The sequence below is a fragment of the Triplophysa dalaica genome, chromosome 21 (genome assembly GCF_015846415.1).
Source record: "Triplophysa dalaica isolate WHDGS20190420 chromosome 21, ASM1584641v1, whole genome shotgun sequence".
NCBI classification, from domain to species: Eukaryota; Metazoa; Chordata; class Actinopteri; order Cypriniformes; family Nemacheilidae; genus Triplophysa; species Triplophysa dalaica.
Window position 1 is genome coordinate 9836885 of NC_079562.1, and position 17891 is coordinate 9854775.

Below are 17891 nucleotides of genomic sequence, written 5' to 3' on the forward strand. Positions count from 1 at the left end.
CTATCCCAAAGATTAAATCTAGCCGGTAGAAAACATTATCGTAAACAAAACGCTAAGCTTAAACTATAAATAGAAATCTAATGTTATTCAATAAGAACAGAAACAAAATTACAGAGAAATACATTAGTTATATTGAATTTTGATATTTTGTATTAATTAAATGAATGAAAATGATCTATACCATGTACCACGGTTTGGTAATTCAGCTCCAGAACATGTTCTCAATTATAAATGCCCTGGAGATGACAAAAAACTGTGGTAGCTACATGTTACACTAGGAAAACGAATAGCTTTTTTATTGTCAAAAGTCCAGTGTGTAATTTTTTAAGAAGATCTATTGACATAAATGGAATATATTATACATAACTATGTCTTCAGAGGTGCATAAGGACCTTACATAATGAAGCGTGATGTTTCTATCTACATACACCGCGGGTCCCAACAATGTTGTTTCTACAGTAGACCTAAACAGACAAACTGCTCTACAGAGCGCGTAAATATGTTATCTCTGTCTGGAAAGAAACAAAAACAATACTACATCATCTAACCCCCCTCCCCAGTTCGAAAGGGAGGGGGGGAGGGTCGAAGTGAACCGTTGGTTGCAGTTCACAATCTTACCACTAGATGCCGCTAATTTTCATACACATAGACCTTTAACACATACATTCATTTTTCATTTGAAACATATTTTTATTATTTTAGGCATGGTGCCATTTCAGTAAACATGTGGTGCTACTGTACAATATGTTAAAGCATTGAAACACACAAACAAAAAATGAAATGAAATTATAACCAAAACTTGAAAATTATCGAAAATATAACAAACCCAAAACACAACTGCCAATATCCCAGCGACCACATGTTTGCTCACACATATTTCTCAGCTACACCCCAACATGCTTACAGTGAAAAAGGCAACATAAAAGCTCTCAAAACTTGGCTGTCTATACGAGACAAGCACCAAGCCAGACTTAACTAGTCCTTTAAACTGTTTTTATTTCGTTTTATACTACAGATTACGCTCTGCCGTCTTACACCACCCTCAATGGTGCGGCTTTCAAAGCAAATCTGTTTTGTCAGGGCCGTAGCCATATGGAGTCCTTTGAGGGCCATGAAGAGGCAAATGACTTTTCCAGCAAAAAGAGCCCGAGGCAGACGCCTACTTTAAGACCATTAAACTGATTGAAACATTCCTCTCTCCTCTCTCTGCTTAGTTTCTCCTCTCCCGTGCACGGACGTCAGGGCCTAATTAACCCCCATGGCCGGGCGTCTGAGACTGAACGTCGAGTGTCGTCCTATCAGCCACTGATAGCAAAGTCCTTACCAGACAAGCCGGCTAAGAGTGTGAATAAGAAATTTTTAAGGCTGGACTTGCTGGGGCTTGTTTTTTTCTGCCACAGACTGCGAACATGTCTTATTTCATTATTTATTTAAGCACACAAACAGAAAGCACAGCCAAGTTAGCTGGTTAAAGTTGTTTCGGAGGCCAGTCAAATCTAAAACAACAGACAAAATGGTTTAAAGATGAGCATGCGTATGAAAAAAACAATCATGTAGAATGTCATTCTGTCATAGCCTTAAAGGGACAGTTCATCCAAAAAAATCTGTCGTTGTTTACTCGCATTTCAGAAAAATGAGAAAATGCTGGATTCACATTAAACTATATTCAATTTGATCCACTTCTGAAACACAGCCGAATTGGATTAAACTTAAATTGGATCAGTCTTCTAAATACACTGTAATTGGGTGATTACTTGTGTTTGGGCAACAAGGAACACAATTACTTTGTTTGTCTACACCTCCGAGTAGGTATTCTGCTGGCACCAAAATCAGTAATGTATCATTTAAACCTGGATTTCTCTTCTGACTTGATCTGATAAGTTCACATACATCTGTGGCTGGTGATAAGGACACCTCCCTGCATGCTCCTCTTTGAACGCGGCCCGTGGTGCAGCGGCTGATAAAAAAAATCCCCTGTTATACTTCAGAGACACTCTGATTCGAGCATCTGTTTGGTTTAAGCTTCCCTTGGCGAGTAAAACCGATAAACATGTTCCTTCAACGTTCACTTTTAAAATATACAAAACATCTGCAGTGATAAAATCCTTGTGATCGCTGAAGATCACCGGGCAAAATATTGGCACTGCCATTTTTCAAGGCAATGAGATTAACCGCAGTCTCACGAGGTCCGCCTCGGGACTGGAGTTGAGCTTGAATTCTGGGGACGCAATGTTTTTAATTCACATGTCTGCACGGACAGCGGTGGGATAATAGCACAGTCTGTAATGCCTCCGTTTTCCATGGATAATTTAGAGTGCTTGTTTGGCGCAGAACAGAACCACGCTCTACTGAAGGGAAACAGAAAATATTGTGCTCCTCTTTTTTCTCTTTGTTTATGAATTCCTGCGAGAACAAAGTTTCATTGAGGAGAGCTCAACTAAATAAAGACGTTTTTTACTTAGAGGCGAGATGTTTGGGCAGAATTGTTACAGATGTTTGACAGACCATGCTTTTGGAGCTCATGGACCCAGCTCTGACTTCAACTCTTGACTTCAACTTTGGGACACAACATGAGCAGTTGAAAGAGCATAGAGGAGCATTCACAACAAGCATCTTCATATGGGACCTCAAGGAGAAATACTGCTTAGCGTGTTGACAAATGTTTACAGTATATGCTGTTCTTCTTGAAAATCGTTTAGATTAAAGCGTCTGCCAAATGAATCAATTGTAATGTTAATAAAGGTAATGATATCGTAATCATCAAGAAACAGAACTAGTTTGGGGTTGACACCCTTTTCCACCAAAGAAAAACAAGTTCCAGACCAAAATAAGAACTATTTTAGGACAAGTCAACATACTGTCATCATAAGGGGCAATAGGAGATATGTGTTTGCATTGTGGGTTAGCATTGCAAATAGGAACAGTGATGTTAATTTGGGTTCCAGTTTTTTTATTAATGCATGCTTTTCTTTGCAGAAAAAAAGATTTGTTAATTTTTAACACATTGTTTGTGTTCTGCTATTTAACATATTTTGTGTTTATGCTGTAGGACATTTCTTTATTTAGTATGTTTCTATATACTTGGGACACTTTTCAGTTTACAAAAGTATAGGGGACCGAGTTGTGCTTTTGGCCTTCTTCTCTTGTTGTCAGTCAGTCAACTATCATTTTTTGAAAAGTTTGATGTGTTTAACTATGGACATATTGGACAAAGTGTGTTTTGCAGCATGGAAGTAAATTTCTTGTGATGTTTTTTTTCTTCGATTTCTCACTTGGCTGTTTTTCACTAGGCTTCGAAACAATTTTCACACAGCAGGGTTTGTTGTAACACAGTGTTACAATTAATCCCTATGTGTGAAAATGTATAGAAAACGATAAGATGAAAACAACTGTAAATTCCATTAATCGAAATCATAACTGAAATGACAATATTAGCGAGAGTATTCGACAATTTAAATTTTTTGTTTATAACTGTGCAGCATGTACTCATAAATCTATCCATATGTATTTATCTGTAAAAGAAAGATGGTAAGATGAGTGATGGCTGGATGATAGATTTGTTGACAGATTTATATTGAATTATTTGTGTTTTAGCAAGTTTTCCAACTAACCCTCGTCTGTTACAATGAACGCCATTTATAGGGTAAGTTGTAACGTTGGCACTTATGTCACTTATGATGTCATAGTACAAGAGCTGTGTGTTCTAAAAACAAACTTTAAGTGTTCACTTGTAGCAGAGATGTGTATTTTGCTTGTGCAAAAATCTGATTTGTCAAATTGAGTGAATGCTCTTCAACACGGGCGTCCATTTAATATTCAGGCAACGTTAAATTGTCTCTATAACTTCGACCCAACAATTAATCGACATTTATATATATCCAGTGATGTCCATCTGTGTCTTGTGTTTTGTACTCACTCCTTATTTTATCAAGCATTTATTTATCCAGTAATAATCTAATTTAAATAAAAAATATGTAACAACCGTTCTTTAGCACCAGAAAAATAGAGCGGTTTGTGGGACCCTCATGGTTAGGTTTCATTTTCGGCACTGAGTCCCACCTCCGTAGCTCACGTCGCTAAAGGGATTGGCTTTGACATTCTTGAGTCCCTCCTGGGCTGCCTTCGTGCACAGACGCTGCCTCCAAAGTCATGGCGTTCGGCTGCTATTTGTAACCATTATAAAAAGCGGGGTGTTTGCCAACTTTTTCTTGTCAAAAAAGAAGTCAAGTCTGAACACGGCCTTATTTGTTGTGCATTATATTAAGGTTGCACTGTTATACAGGTCTATTAAGCACTCATACATACAGTAGTTTAAAAAATGTAGGCATAAATACGAAAGTATACAAAAAGTAGCTCTGGTGTATTTCTAAGGAAACTGATCCTGCTGTACACATAAATAGACAATGTAACAATGAGAGTGACAACAATGAAAAAAAGTGTAGAAAACTATTTCAAATAAATCTATTTTTAATCATTGTTAAATTATTATATTGTTTAAATAAGTCAAGTAAACGGCGTTAAAGACAATGTGGCTCTGCAGACCAAATCAAACTTATGCCCTTGCTCTTCACATACAGTATACGTTTCTTAAATAGTTTTTGCTTCACAACCTGCTAAATACCACGCTCTCTATACCTTGAATACTTAATAATACTTTGTCTCCATCTAAAGATTGAGTAGAAATATAAGCTGAATGAACTCGGACATTTCTGTCAGTATAAGCATATCTATGTGTAATTTTAAGAGTTGAGAAGTAGGCCTACACAAATAAAAAAAGACGTCTACTTTCTTTTGTATAAACATGTAGCACACTTGAATACAATTATTTTTGTAAAGTGCTGGATTACTGTATTATTTAACCAATCCGTAAACACTTCACCACAACATTAATGAAAGGAAAGCAATTCCATAGCCAACCTTTCAGAATAGATCTCTGTGCTAAACACATTGCTTCACATCACAAGAGAGCAGTTGACCTGGAAACGGCTCCTGCAGCCTCATTACACTGCAGAGCTACGGCAGCTCTGTCAGGACAATCAGTGCACATCTTGTTTTCTGTCTGCTGTGCATGCAAATACATAATCAACATTTCAGCATGTGATACAGTCCTGTTTCCTGTTAATGTGATCCTGAATATAGTGAAGCATTCAAATGTATGATGCTACTTCATCACCGCTATTGTCACGTCAACATCACTGTCTGTCACTGTGACATAATCATCATAAATTATTATTCCTATGGTATAATCTTATTCATAATGATATTTAATAATAAAATACATTTACAGTTCTTCATAAAAATACATACCAGGCTTTGACCCTTCCGCAACCGATCCGTTGTACACTTGGTTTTTGAACTCGGGTCTGTTGTCATTCATGTCGATGACATAAATGAACAGATCAATAGGAGGCTCCATTTGGTTCCCATTAATATCTACTGCATGGGCTCTGAGCTGTGGATGAGAAAATAATACAAGTTTCATTACTATGACATACCAATAACATATTACTCAATAATAAATAAATCCACATGGTACAGAATTCACTTATCATGTCTGGTAAAGCAGTTTCTGTGGACATTAGATGATCTTTAAGACATTCTGAGGCAATGTGCCCAAAGGGAGCCACAGAACGAAAAACGCATTCATATTTCATTCATGTTAGATGTGGGTTCTAGTGGGACAGCGTTTCCTTGTTTCTATCTAAAATCCATGAGTTATTATTTAAAGAAGACTTCCAAAGGAAGCTAAGTTGGCGTTTTATTAATTTACAAAAATGCCCGTTTGTGTTAGATTGTAAAAAAAGCTGCGCGAGGTAAGATAAAGCTTTCTTTAATTCAGATAAACAAGCCCTTAACAAAGAATAGTCCTTTTTAAAGATAGAACATTCCCAGAGGAGACTGCAGGAAAGGGAGAATCAAGAAACAACTACTGCGAGAGATAAGGGGAAAGAAAACAGATAAAGAAAAGGAAAGAGAGAGAGAGAGAGAGGGGAGAGAGAACGAGAGAGAGAGGTTTAAGGATGGATTACCTCCAAATTCTTTTCTTCACTTTTATACACTACAAAATTACAAGTGCAAGCGCTAAATAAAAGTATTATCCAAAAATCCCTCCTCAGGAATAAGAGGGATAAGAGGGTTGCAATCCTCTACACACTATACAGAGGAACACAGATTCATACACTTCTGTGGTAGCAGTACTGTATATAAGTAACTTCTTTCTTCTTTTTGCCACAAAATTCATGTTTATCAACATAATATAATTTAATTTAATTAGTTTGAGGAATAATGAATTAATTTTGTGCAATTAATATAAGCAAAATAATAAAGCAGCATCAAGTGAAAATAGTGATGCTTTTATACTGAGTGCAATTGGAGGCCATCAAGTAAAAATAGCATATTTTAATAGCGATAGATGCTATTTACACTAAGTTTAAATTCCAATAGATGATATTTACACGAAGCGAAAACAGCTTTATTTTCTTTGCATTACATGTACAGTGAATAGAGTCAATGCTATTGATACTTTTATAATGGTGGCAGATATTATTTGCACATCGGTAAGAATGTACTGTACATTAAACATTTTGCAATAATACATTATTTGTGTGAATGAAAGTGTAAATGATTCTATTTATTCAAATGGTTTTTTATTGGGACAATAAAACCCACCATACACCTTTTTCTCCACACCACTCGCCACTCGTCATTTTGTTCATTTTCTCTATTACAATCAGATACTGATGATCGGAGTTAGGGTCACTTTCCCAAAAAGGCAGGTTATGTGTGCTCTTGTAGAATTCCTAATAACTTTTCCCAATTCAAGCCAAGTCTGCCTCAGACAATATCTGGAGGCCTGTGCTTATATTCAATGCTATGGAGATAAAATGATATATTGCAGTATCTGTATTGTCTATTAAATGCTATCTTTTAAAACAATAATCTAATCACACGATTAAACTTTCATCCAATACTCCCCAAGATGACATGGTTTTGTTGTGCATGGCAAAACTAACTGTCAAGGAAACAAATAAATAAAGACACACCAGGAAAATCTGTTTTATCAGCTGCTGTGCTTAGTATTCTACATGGGTTGTTGAGGCAGCTAGGAAGTGTGTGTGTTTGTGTTTATTTGCGTGCGTGTAGATATGCTCAACATTGTCTGTTGTTAGTGCCCAAGACACTGCATCTTTGATCTGTCGACCCACAAGAGCGTGCGGACTGCAAATGTGCGGCTTAATGGCATTATTAACATGCCAGCTGACAGGACGAATACTCTAGTAAGACACAGAGTGACAGAGAGAGATCGGTAAAGAAACCGAGTCCTCCCATAGTGCTTTATCATTTTATTTTCTTCTCTTTCCAACGTGTCAAAGCTATCAGCCCTTAAATTCTGCAATACACTCCAGCGCTTCGAGACACACTCGGGCAGTGAAGAAAAACTACAGGAAACTCACAAATGAGAGCAAACTATAGACTACAGAAAGAGCTAGAGGCAGAAAGCCATGACTGCAGCACACAATAGCAATAACCTTTGTTAGAACTTTGTTATCTTTGTCTGTTACACGGATGTGTTTGGTTCAATCGAAGACCTAAGATTATTGCTTTTTCTTTCTTATATTATCATAGATAAACAGTGATGCTTCTGATATAAGAATGTAAAACTCAGTTCTAGTTGACACATTTAAAGTAGTCACTCTTGTTTAAAGCAATGTGGGGATTTTAGCGGCATCTAGTGTTGAGGTTGCGAATTGCAACCAATGGCTCATTCCACCCCTTCCCTCTCTTTTGAAGCACTATGGCGGTTGACACAGAACTGAGACGTTGTTACGTTTTCACTTCTTGTCCGAAGGAAGTAATTTAATTACAAAATGCGCTCTGTTAAGCAGTTTGTCCGTTTAGGGCTACTGTAGAAACAACATGGCGAATTCCATGTAAGGGGACCTGTGTTGTATGTAGATAGAAATAGCTCATTCTAGGGTAAAACAAACATAACGCTTCATAATGTAAGGTCTTTATACACCTCTGAAGACATACTTTCTTTCTTCTGCAGAACACAAAAGATAACCAACGTTTAAACAAAATGTTATAAACAAACAACACAGTCCCCAATTGACTTCCATTGTATGGACACAAATCCACTATGACATTTCTCAAAATATCTTTATTTGTGTTGCACAGAAGAAAGAGTCATGTGCAAATTTCTAATGACAAGCTCTAACAGCGAGTAAAAAAGCATTCAATTCTATCTCAAATTTAATCATTCACCTTCAACATTTAGCCGTACTTTAAAATCGATGCTCTGAAAAGCCACAATTATTCATCTGGAAGTCTGAGAAACTGGAATATTGAGATCTGAAAGTGTAAAATGTAAGCAGATGTCAGTTCTGAGGATCTCAGTCACACGTATAATCATACTATGGTGAGTAACGGAGGGGCCTGCGAGGTGCCGGAGGGGCCACTTAACCTTAACAGCGTTCATATGCCTATTGGTCTGACTCACTTACTGCAGGCGTAGGCTTCTGACTGCAAATAAACACATACACGCACAGAATCGCACACATTTACACACACATACAAACGCTAGCTTAACCATCGTGGGTGCTGCTGACTTATTCAGATATGCGGGCGCTCACACACACCCCTGGTGAGGATGAGACAAGCTTAGCTGTAATTTAGACTGAGAGGTAGACGCAAAGTGCCACATCATCTACTGCTCAATGAACCGGAGAGTTAAGAGAAAAGAAAGCGAGGGTAGCGCAAGTCAAATGTAGAAGCCACAAATGGAGAAGACCTCGTTTTATAGCCGTTCTAAATATACACCAAGGGCGTACCGACACTCCCAGCAAAACAGCAGAGATAAAAAGGGACTTATAATTGTAAGGAACAACCATGAGAATCAAAAGCAATGTGTCGTGTTATGAGTGCGTGAGTGAATGACAGTCGAGGGAGGAACCAGAGAGGGTTTGCTGGCAGTCTTCCTGTGACGCGGTTGGGGTGACAGGCAGAAACATGAGGGGGGCAGGGTCACTGTTTGATTTGATTCCCCAGCTGAGTAAAAGCATTGGGAGCTGCACACTCATCACTTGTGACAATTCAACACTGTTTTCTCCCTGTCTCATCCGCGCATCGCTACTGAACCTTCGTCTAATTGACAGTTTGACTAACCGAAAAAACCTGACGTGTCAAAGCCATTCTTTTCTTTGTCTCTGGATTTTTCGTCGCACATTATTCATAAGGAGAAGAGCTACATAAACAGAATAGCAAAAAATAAATAAAGGAGCGTCCTTAACAAGTGATGGCAGCCGGCAGGTCCAAAACGCTTGGTTTTTAATGCATTGAAAGCAGTTTGAATGGACTTAATTGCACAATGAGGCACGAGTTTTATCATTTCTGCAAATTTTGCTTAACAAGCAAGGAGCATTAACAGAGTCTGTGGATTTGGTTTGAAAATCGCTGATAAGGCAAACGCAGTTGTTTTGATGGCTGAAACTGTCCAACTTTCCACTCGCTGTCAAGTCAGATCTTTGAATTTGTTGGGTTTTGTTTAAGTGCTGATTAAAAGTAATTTTATGCAGCCTGATAAAATAAATGATGCTAACATTTAAAATGCCCGGCCACAGGGAGCCGCAGAGATAGCTTGGAAGTTATAAAAAACTTAACACGCTTCTGGGGTTTGCTTGCAAAAATACGTCCCCTCTGCGGCTCCCTATTGTAGAAAAACTACAGAAGTTCACTTCTAGAGCTCTAGAGTTGTTTAACATCCAAAGAAACATGCATAGACTACTGTATGGCAACATGACATGCAAGAACCAATGAGATTTAAAGTAGTCCTTGTGCCACTGTAATTTAATTTTGTGCTTGGATCTGCTGATTTCAATTTGGCTCAAAAAAATGATCGTGTTGTTTTGCTTTAGAAGACATTTATTAAAGGGATAGTTCACCTTCACATTTTTTTCAAACTATTTCTTTTGTGGAACATGAAAATATATATTTTGAGAGATGTCTTATATAGGTTTTGTGTCCATAAAAGTCAACAAAGTCCAATGTGGTGCGGTTACAGATGTTCTTCAAAATATCAGTGACATGTCATAAATAGGTTTTGAATACATAAGGGTATGATAGTAAAAATAAAGTAAATCTTATTTTCTAATCTTTGAGTGAATTATCCTTTTAAAATACTGGAATCATGTGAATTATTTTAAGGTTGTGTATACGTATGTGTTTTTGGACCACATTTTAGACATTAACATGATGTCATCATAATCTAAAGTTATTTGGTTGTGTTCATCTGAAAAAAGAATGTCATGTATCTCGGATGGCACCTTGGTAAATTATTAAAGAATTTTCATTTAAAAGTGTTTCAAGAATTAATTTTGAATAAACAAGGTAAAACTGATCTTTCCAGGTGAACAGGACTTACATGATAGGAGGCTCTTTCCTCTCTGTCGAGAGGTTTGGTGACAGACATTTTCCCTGTCACATGGTCGATGATGTAGATGTCACCAGGAGGCTGGTCTGCTCCTGCTCCTGTTATACTGTACCGGATCTCAATCTCTTTGTCCTGGTCTGATCGAATCTGCAGGAAGGAAAAATGGAGGAAGGTTTATAGATAATCAAACACAGAAGGCATTTACACTGTCAATATATATACGTCCACAAGATATGGCATGTTAAGATCTTTATAAGATTGAACAGCAAATGCCTCAAACATGCAGCGTTTGGCAAATTGTAAAATATCAATACACACCGTCTCTTATAATAGGGGTCAGATAAATGTCTGCATTTAAATCACTCTTTTTCAAAGCCCCCTGACACTTCCTTTGTATTCCGAAATGTTTGCAGAAATACACATTTTTGTGCCGTAGACAGTATACTTTTTAATATAACATTATTGCACCAGACAAAACCGATCCAATCTTCAGACATTGGTAGCATCAGGAAATTAAAAAAACGCAGAGGATAATGTGCCGTCACATGCTTGTTTATTTATCAAAGTCGAGGCACTGTCAGCGTTGCTTCACAAAAAGTCAATTTTATTCAGCATCAGGGTTTGATACGTGACAATTGGATGCCAAGTGAACTGGGCCATTGATCACAATGATAACGCTTTAGCACTTTTTGTCAGCTACCTGACAATCGCCTGCCACACAAACTTAGAATGAAGGAAATAGACAGAAAGATACAGGACAAAAGCAACAGTCTTATTTGTTAAAGTGGATGTGTTTATTTTTTACCATGTAAAAATATCTGTGCAGACCTAGCTACAAGTAAGCTATTTTGAGGTGGGAAAAATTGCACAGTGCCACTTTAAAGATCCTTTAAAATCAAAACAGTTTCATTGTTTTTAGTCCAACTTTGAGATCTGGGGTCATCTATATGAAAGTGTATTCATAAAGGGTTGACTTTTAGCCATTAGGACATTATTAAAAACATATAAAACACCATATGAATATACATGAACACATTAGATATAAGTAGTCACACTGTGTATTTTTTCATTGACTGATTCTCTTAATGAACAGAAAACTGCAATTCGCAGACATCAACATTGCTTTATGACTTTTAATTGAGACTGTAGGATAAGTGTGCATGGAGTTCTTGTCTTGAATTTTTCATCCAAACTTGATGTAAAGAACAGATGCATACACAATTTTTGCTTTTGCCTACCCCATCCATCTTTTCCTGTCTCCTGTCTTTCTATCTGGCATCATTAACCATGGCACGGCTGAATGCGATACACATTTCCCTCTTCTGTTTCTCTGTCTCTTGCACTGAAGCAAGAAACATGTTGCAGAACCGTGGGACATTAAACATCTGGATATCAATCTGCTTGATGTTTCTGGTTTGACGGAGGATGTTTCTCACAACGGTTCTTCTCATCAAACTTCTAATAACAGATTTTGTTGTGCCGTGTTTAGCCTGTTTGTGTAACAAAAAGCTTGTCCTATAAAACCACCAGAACACAGTTTATGGACTCTTTAATCTTTTGCTCATGCTGGTGAATCAGACACATTCGAATAAAATGGCTGCCATTGCACTGAAGGAGTTAAATATATGTACAGGATAAACAAGCAGTTAACCTGTTGGGTATCCGAGCATTAAGAAAACAACAAATACATTAATTCCTCTATGTGGGGTTTTTTAAATTACTTTGAACTAAAATAGATTAATAAAAAATCTGTCATAATTTACTCACCATCAAGTTGTTCTTAACCTGTATACATTTCTTTGTTCTGCTGAACACAAAGAGAGATAAATTTAAGGATGTGGGAAACCAAACAGTTCTGTGGAACAACAGATTCGTTTCTGACTGTTCCACTCAATAGTGTCATAGAACTGTTTGGTTAAATCATTCTTCCAAATATCTTTATGTTAAACAGAACAATTATATTTATACCGATTGGAACAACTAGAGAATTATTAAATGGTAACAGATTTGACATTTTTGGGGTAAACTGTCCCTTTAAGTCATGCTGCATCATATACTGTATGTGTTGCACTGTGCTTTAAAACATTTTGAATAAACACAACCTAAATTCGATTCCTCTTTTAAACAAACACACATCAAACAGTTTCTTTTGTGATAGGGTTTCGCTTACAAATGTGTAATTTCTATAAAAAACAGCACTTGATTTGAAATTTGGTTATATAGTGCATGCTATTCATAAATGCTGGGTGTCCAAATACATTTTTGGGGGCCACTTTATTCCTGTATTGTTGAAATGCTTGTTTTCGCATTCCACTTTACACTTTCATACAAAGCCTTACAAATTTTGTTGCATTTTTATTTCACACATAGGAATTCATCTAAAAAATGAAAACAGAGCAGAGAAATTTCTTTGCGGAAATGAGCTTTATGCGCACCCACATAACAATGTCCACTTTCGGACTAGGCGGCACTTCATAAAATAGCATCAGATTCATAACTACCACCGCGTTCCTGCATGTCACCGGGCTTTGCGGTGTGCGAGACATTTGATGGGAAGGGATTTTGTGCTGAAGCAATCAAATGTAAACCCTGACGCGTTTGAGTCACGGGATATAAACCCTGTACCCCGCCTACCCATTTCTGAGCCGGGGGTCTGGAAACCATGCGTGAAAGTGAAATGACTGGTGAGCGTGCTAGAGTCCTTTTTTACATAACATATTCTGCAGTCGGAGCGTGATGGTTTTCTATTCATTTCACTCAGACGTACTAAACTCCCACGTATGACCTTTGGGTGCAATATCGTAACATTTGCTTTGGTAACGTTTTTTTTTCTGTTAAAGCAGCGGCTAAAATCACCCAGAAGGTACGTCGCTTATGACATTCCCGTGTGAAACTGTATATTAAGTTAGTAATGAAGCCCGTTCCTGATAGCGTTTCTACACATCTTCAGTCCGCATTGATTTTCAAGGTTCGAAAAGACAAAAAGGCGCAAGTCAAAGTTCAGGATCTTTTTATCTCACTGCTTTTCAGTGTAAACTGGCTATCAAATCTGAAGTCAAGAAAGTATTTCTTTGTATTCTGAAAAGAGCATGTTGGATACATATCAATTTAAAGCACAAAAGGGGATTGGAAATATCTTTCGCTCGGAAAAATAACATAGCACAGCATCCTCCTTGCAAACATTTGAAAAATGAATGGCTTTCTGGGAGGCTGACAGGTAAGAGATTGGTATGTGGGCTACATAGAACGGATCAAAGAGAGTTTTTCTGCTCAATAATTCAGCAGCCGTGGTGGTGCACCATGAACACACACCTAGAATATCCACCTTTTCCTGTTTCAGATGAATCATATACTTCCGAAGTTCGACCGATCTAGCCATCCCAATGACATACCTGTTTAAACATCCCAGAGGGAAAGTCTCTTGTACATTTATAAGTCTTTTTAAAATTCATCCCATGGGCCGCCTAGTGTAGTAGGACATGTCCCATTGCCGACCCCTGGATTGCCAACTTCCTGTTTAATGAACATTCTTTATGTTGCTAAATTGAATAAATGATGATGTGTGCCCCTGTTAAATCCCCGGAGTTCGAGACATCTGAATAGAGTGCCAACGACAAAAAGCCATTTTTCAAACCTTCCTTCCTCTAGTTAGTTGTAGAAGCACAGCAAGTACAGGCGAAAAGTGGAAGCAGCCTAGAGTGTAAGGAATGAGTTTGTTCCACAGATACCGTGTTGGAAATAAATGTGTAATTTCTAGACAGGGCTCTGAGTGACTTCTGCTATTTTCAATGTCTGGTAGCGTTTTTATCAGTGATCAGAAAGAAGTGCAACTTTCAAAAGAGGAAATGGAATCAGGCAAGGTATTCGCTCAATCTGAACCAAAATGAGTTAGGATGCATTCAAAATATACATTTTAATCAGTTTGTGTATTCCTTGGAAATAAAACCCACAACCCTGGTCAAGCGGGGAATTCTTTTCGCATCAGAGACTGAATCCTTCATTAGTTTTTCTCCGCACTTCTGTTTTGTTTTCATTTTGTGATCTGGCATAATGAAAGACAACTTTAGAATTCTAAATGTACTGTATTATTATTTCAATTTATTTCTAGGTTTTCACGTGTGTGACTGATAAAAAAGGAAAAGATAAATACAGAGAGAGAAAATAAAAACAACAAATCAGGCTACATAACCTATTGGAGATCATTGAAATGCACAACTGAAGCCCAAAAGGCCTCTGTGACTGCTACTCAGGCGTCTTGATGGCCACGTTTTATTTTTTTGGCCATCAGGAATGGCTTTTTTATTTTATAGTATTCCACTCTACCTTTTATGACTTCTTATTGGCTTTTCACTGTCTGCTTCTCCTGTGAGAACATGAGGCATTCACCCGGGCTATGTGAGTCGAAAGCTGTGAGTGCAGTCTGATCATCGCACCTCTAGGTTCTCTCACCAACAGGCTTCAAGAGCTCCTTCGATTAGAGGCTCTCGTAAAATGAGACATCAGACCAATCTTATTTATGATATAAAGGAAGATGGGCCCTGATCCGCAGTTACCTGTATGTTTTTGATTAAAAAGTAACTAAACAATCAAAAATAGCAAATACAATATTGACGATGGAATTGAGTGATTCATTACCTTTTAAAGTTATTAGTTTATCCTTAGTGCATCTACCTTCCATCATGCACCTTTAATAATAATTTAAAGATTTCGTTTCTGACAACCCCAATGAGTCCCTTGCAAAACCTCTGCTGAAACTGTAACTAAAGGCCAGAAAGCCGAATCGAAAGTATTAAAAGCCTTACAAAGTGACTAAGTACAAAGTGGTCTTTTCATTGGCATCTGAATGTGCGTGCGTGTTTGTGGGCGTCTATTCGAAGGCTCCCTGATTACATATTGTGCTGGTGTGATCACTCTCAATAATTCAGTACACAAGCCCCTGCCCGGCTATATAGAGACCAGGGCTGCTGTTTAGCTTCATTGTTTTCCGTCCAATACTCCATAGACAGCCGGATACTATTCACAATGATGAATCATCTTTCTGCCAGCATGCTAACGGATGAGAAATGCACCCAAAAAGAAAAAGTGAGGAGCCACTGTGGAGGATTTATTGCGAAAAGAAATAGAGTGGCTGAAAATGTTCGGCGTAACAATTTGAAACGTATTCCTATGGCAGCCCTTTAGGTAGGATGCTTTGGGAAATGTGCATTTAGAAGATCAGTCCCATCCTTTAAGATCAAGGTTCAAAGCGATAAACCTTTGTTTTCTTCTTTACATTACAGACATGCGACCCAACCCGACACCTTTTAACAAATTTCTTAAAGCGCACTGTTTTCAAAAGTGTCAATTGAATGATTCATTTCGCTCTAAATTTGACAGGAGGCTATTTCTGTCAGCCGTCTAACTCTTAGAATCATAGTTTCTTATGTTCACATCAAGGTGATAACCCAACAAGCTGTCTCGCACTTCTCACGGCGTTCTGTCACGTTTTGATCCTGGATGTAACATCTTCTCAAAGATCTGTCAGGATTGATGGAGGTTCTGTCTCACGGATGGACAAATTCAAATGCGCGGATGAGCCATTCATGCAGAGCGAGCCAGAGGAGAAGAAATGATCAAATGTCGTTGTGGTAAAATGAAACATTAGCTTTTATTTGTGGAATAGCTATGAACGTTGGAATGGCATTTACACAAATGAATGAATGAATGACTCATGCACATAAACATTACTCGTGAAGGTTCATTGTTGATTCACATGCAAAGTGAACACATGCTCATCGTCATAACAAGAGAGATGGAGTTTTACGGGAAATCTATTTCACCTGCTATATCAAAACTCAGTGATAGATTTCAGCTTTGATTATAATGCTTATGAATGACGTCACTACTGGTTCGCAAGGGGGCCACAAGATTTGCAATACCCCACTAGTCATGAACGACGTTCAGGATTCAGTTGCAGGCGCTTAGGTTTAATATTACCCATAAGAGAGCTTGTGACAAAGTCAGTCAAACGCTCTTATTTCTAATCTCATTAGAAACAGCCGAAACTGCCTGTTCCACACAAACTACTTCATTATAAATCCCAGACTGAATCGGAAATATCTGAATGTAGGTTGGATTTTGAAATATGGATTTTATTCTTTTCTACTTTTTCTGTGTCTTCTGTTCTTCTCGCTCATATCGTAAGGCGTGACAAGGAGCTCCATCTATATAAATGAGGCGGCAATGGAACACAAGGGGGTGATTCAGCCAGACTGATATTCACATTTCGACCGGCTCGATTTCCATGTACTGAAACACGTCTGATTTGACTCTTGAAAGCTCTGCCTCATTTCACTGTAATTCCTCAGGTCCTGCAGTGAGATTAATGGTCCGGCTTTAATTCTAACAGCGCTTGCTGTACCTGTGAAGGCGAGGTTTGTAAGTGAAACCCCCACGCGACGCATGTGAGCGGATGATACACAGTGAAATTTTTGTTTGAGTGCCAACAATCCATAGTAATGTATTAAACACGATGTTCAAAATGAAGCCGTGTACAACACATGTATGTACAGACAGATATTGAAAAGCTACCCCGATCTTGCTCGCTAGGGAAGCTGTTCGGTGTGAATACAGAACACAATCACACTGCGGACTGATATCAGGAGTTTATCACAAGGAGAATAAAGAGGAAGACTGAAAGATGAACCACATCGCCAGGGCTGCAGTCATGCGGATCTTTTGTCAACGTGATCGATTTCTCTGTCTCCCCTGAAAGTTGTTTTTATTTTGAGACGGGTAGAGAGAGAGAGCGAGAGAGAGAGAGAGAGAGAGAGTCACAGAGAGAGGGAGAGTGACAGTGCAGAGGAGAAAATAAGCATGTGAGCGAAAAGAGGAGAGCAATGGAGAAGTATGAGGAGAGACAGCCATCTGCAGAGATACAGGACAAATCAAATTGCATGAATTCACCACTGCATTCTCAGAGGAAGACAAGGAGGAGATGAAGAGTGGAGTGCGGCAATAACTGCATGCTGGCAAATAACAGAAAAGGTCGGGCAGAAGATGGCACGCACCAGAAAAACGTGTATAAAACTGTTGCTGTAGCGAGGTTACATTTCCCTTTATTACATATTGTATAAATGCATATCAATATGTTTATAAAAATGAAATATGAAAAATGAATGTGGTATATAAAATTAAAACTAGGACTGTCAATCAATTGCGAATTTTAATCGAATCAAATTAATCATACATATTACATTTTGAAAAAAAATAAGATCATTCAAAAATGTTTTATTATCATGGGCGGAGAGTAAATCAATTAAAAATATTACAAAATGTTTTACGTTATAATAAAATAACTATCACCTGCAGTCCAGAGCAATCCATGCTGCACTTGAGCTTCGCAAAATGGCAACTTTTTGGTTTCGGCCACTGATATTTTATAAAGGTACAATGTGTCATTTTTGGAGGATCTATTGAAAGA

General features: G+C 37.9%; 1 protein-coding gene across 2 annotated transcripts in view; it reads right to left on the bottom strand.

Annotated features, from left to right (window-relative positions):
• The window catches only part of cdh4 (cadherin 4, type 1, R-cadherin (retinal)), a 198391-nt gene that overhangs the window by 39522 nt on the left and 140978 nt on the right, over positions 1-17891 (bottom strand). For both annotated transcript variants that reach the window (XM_056735166.1, XM_056735164.1), the window contains 2 exons: positions 10421-10576; positions 5308-5452 (listed from right to left, as the gene is read on the bottom strand). In XM_056735166.1, the coding sequence (XP_056591144.1) occupies positions 5308-5452; positions 10421-10576 (301 nt within the window). The remainder of the gene's footprint in view (positions 1-5307; positions 5453-10420; positions 10577-17891) is intronic.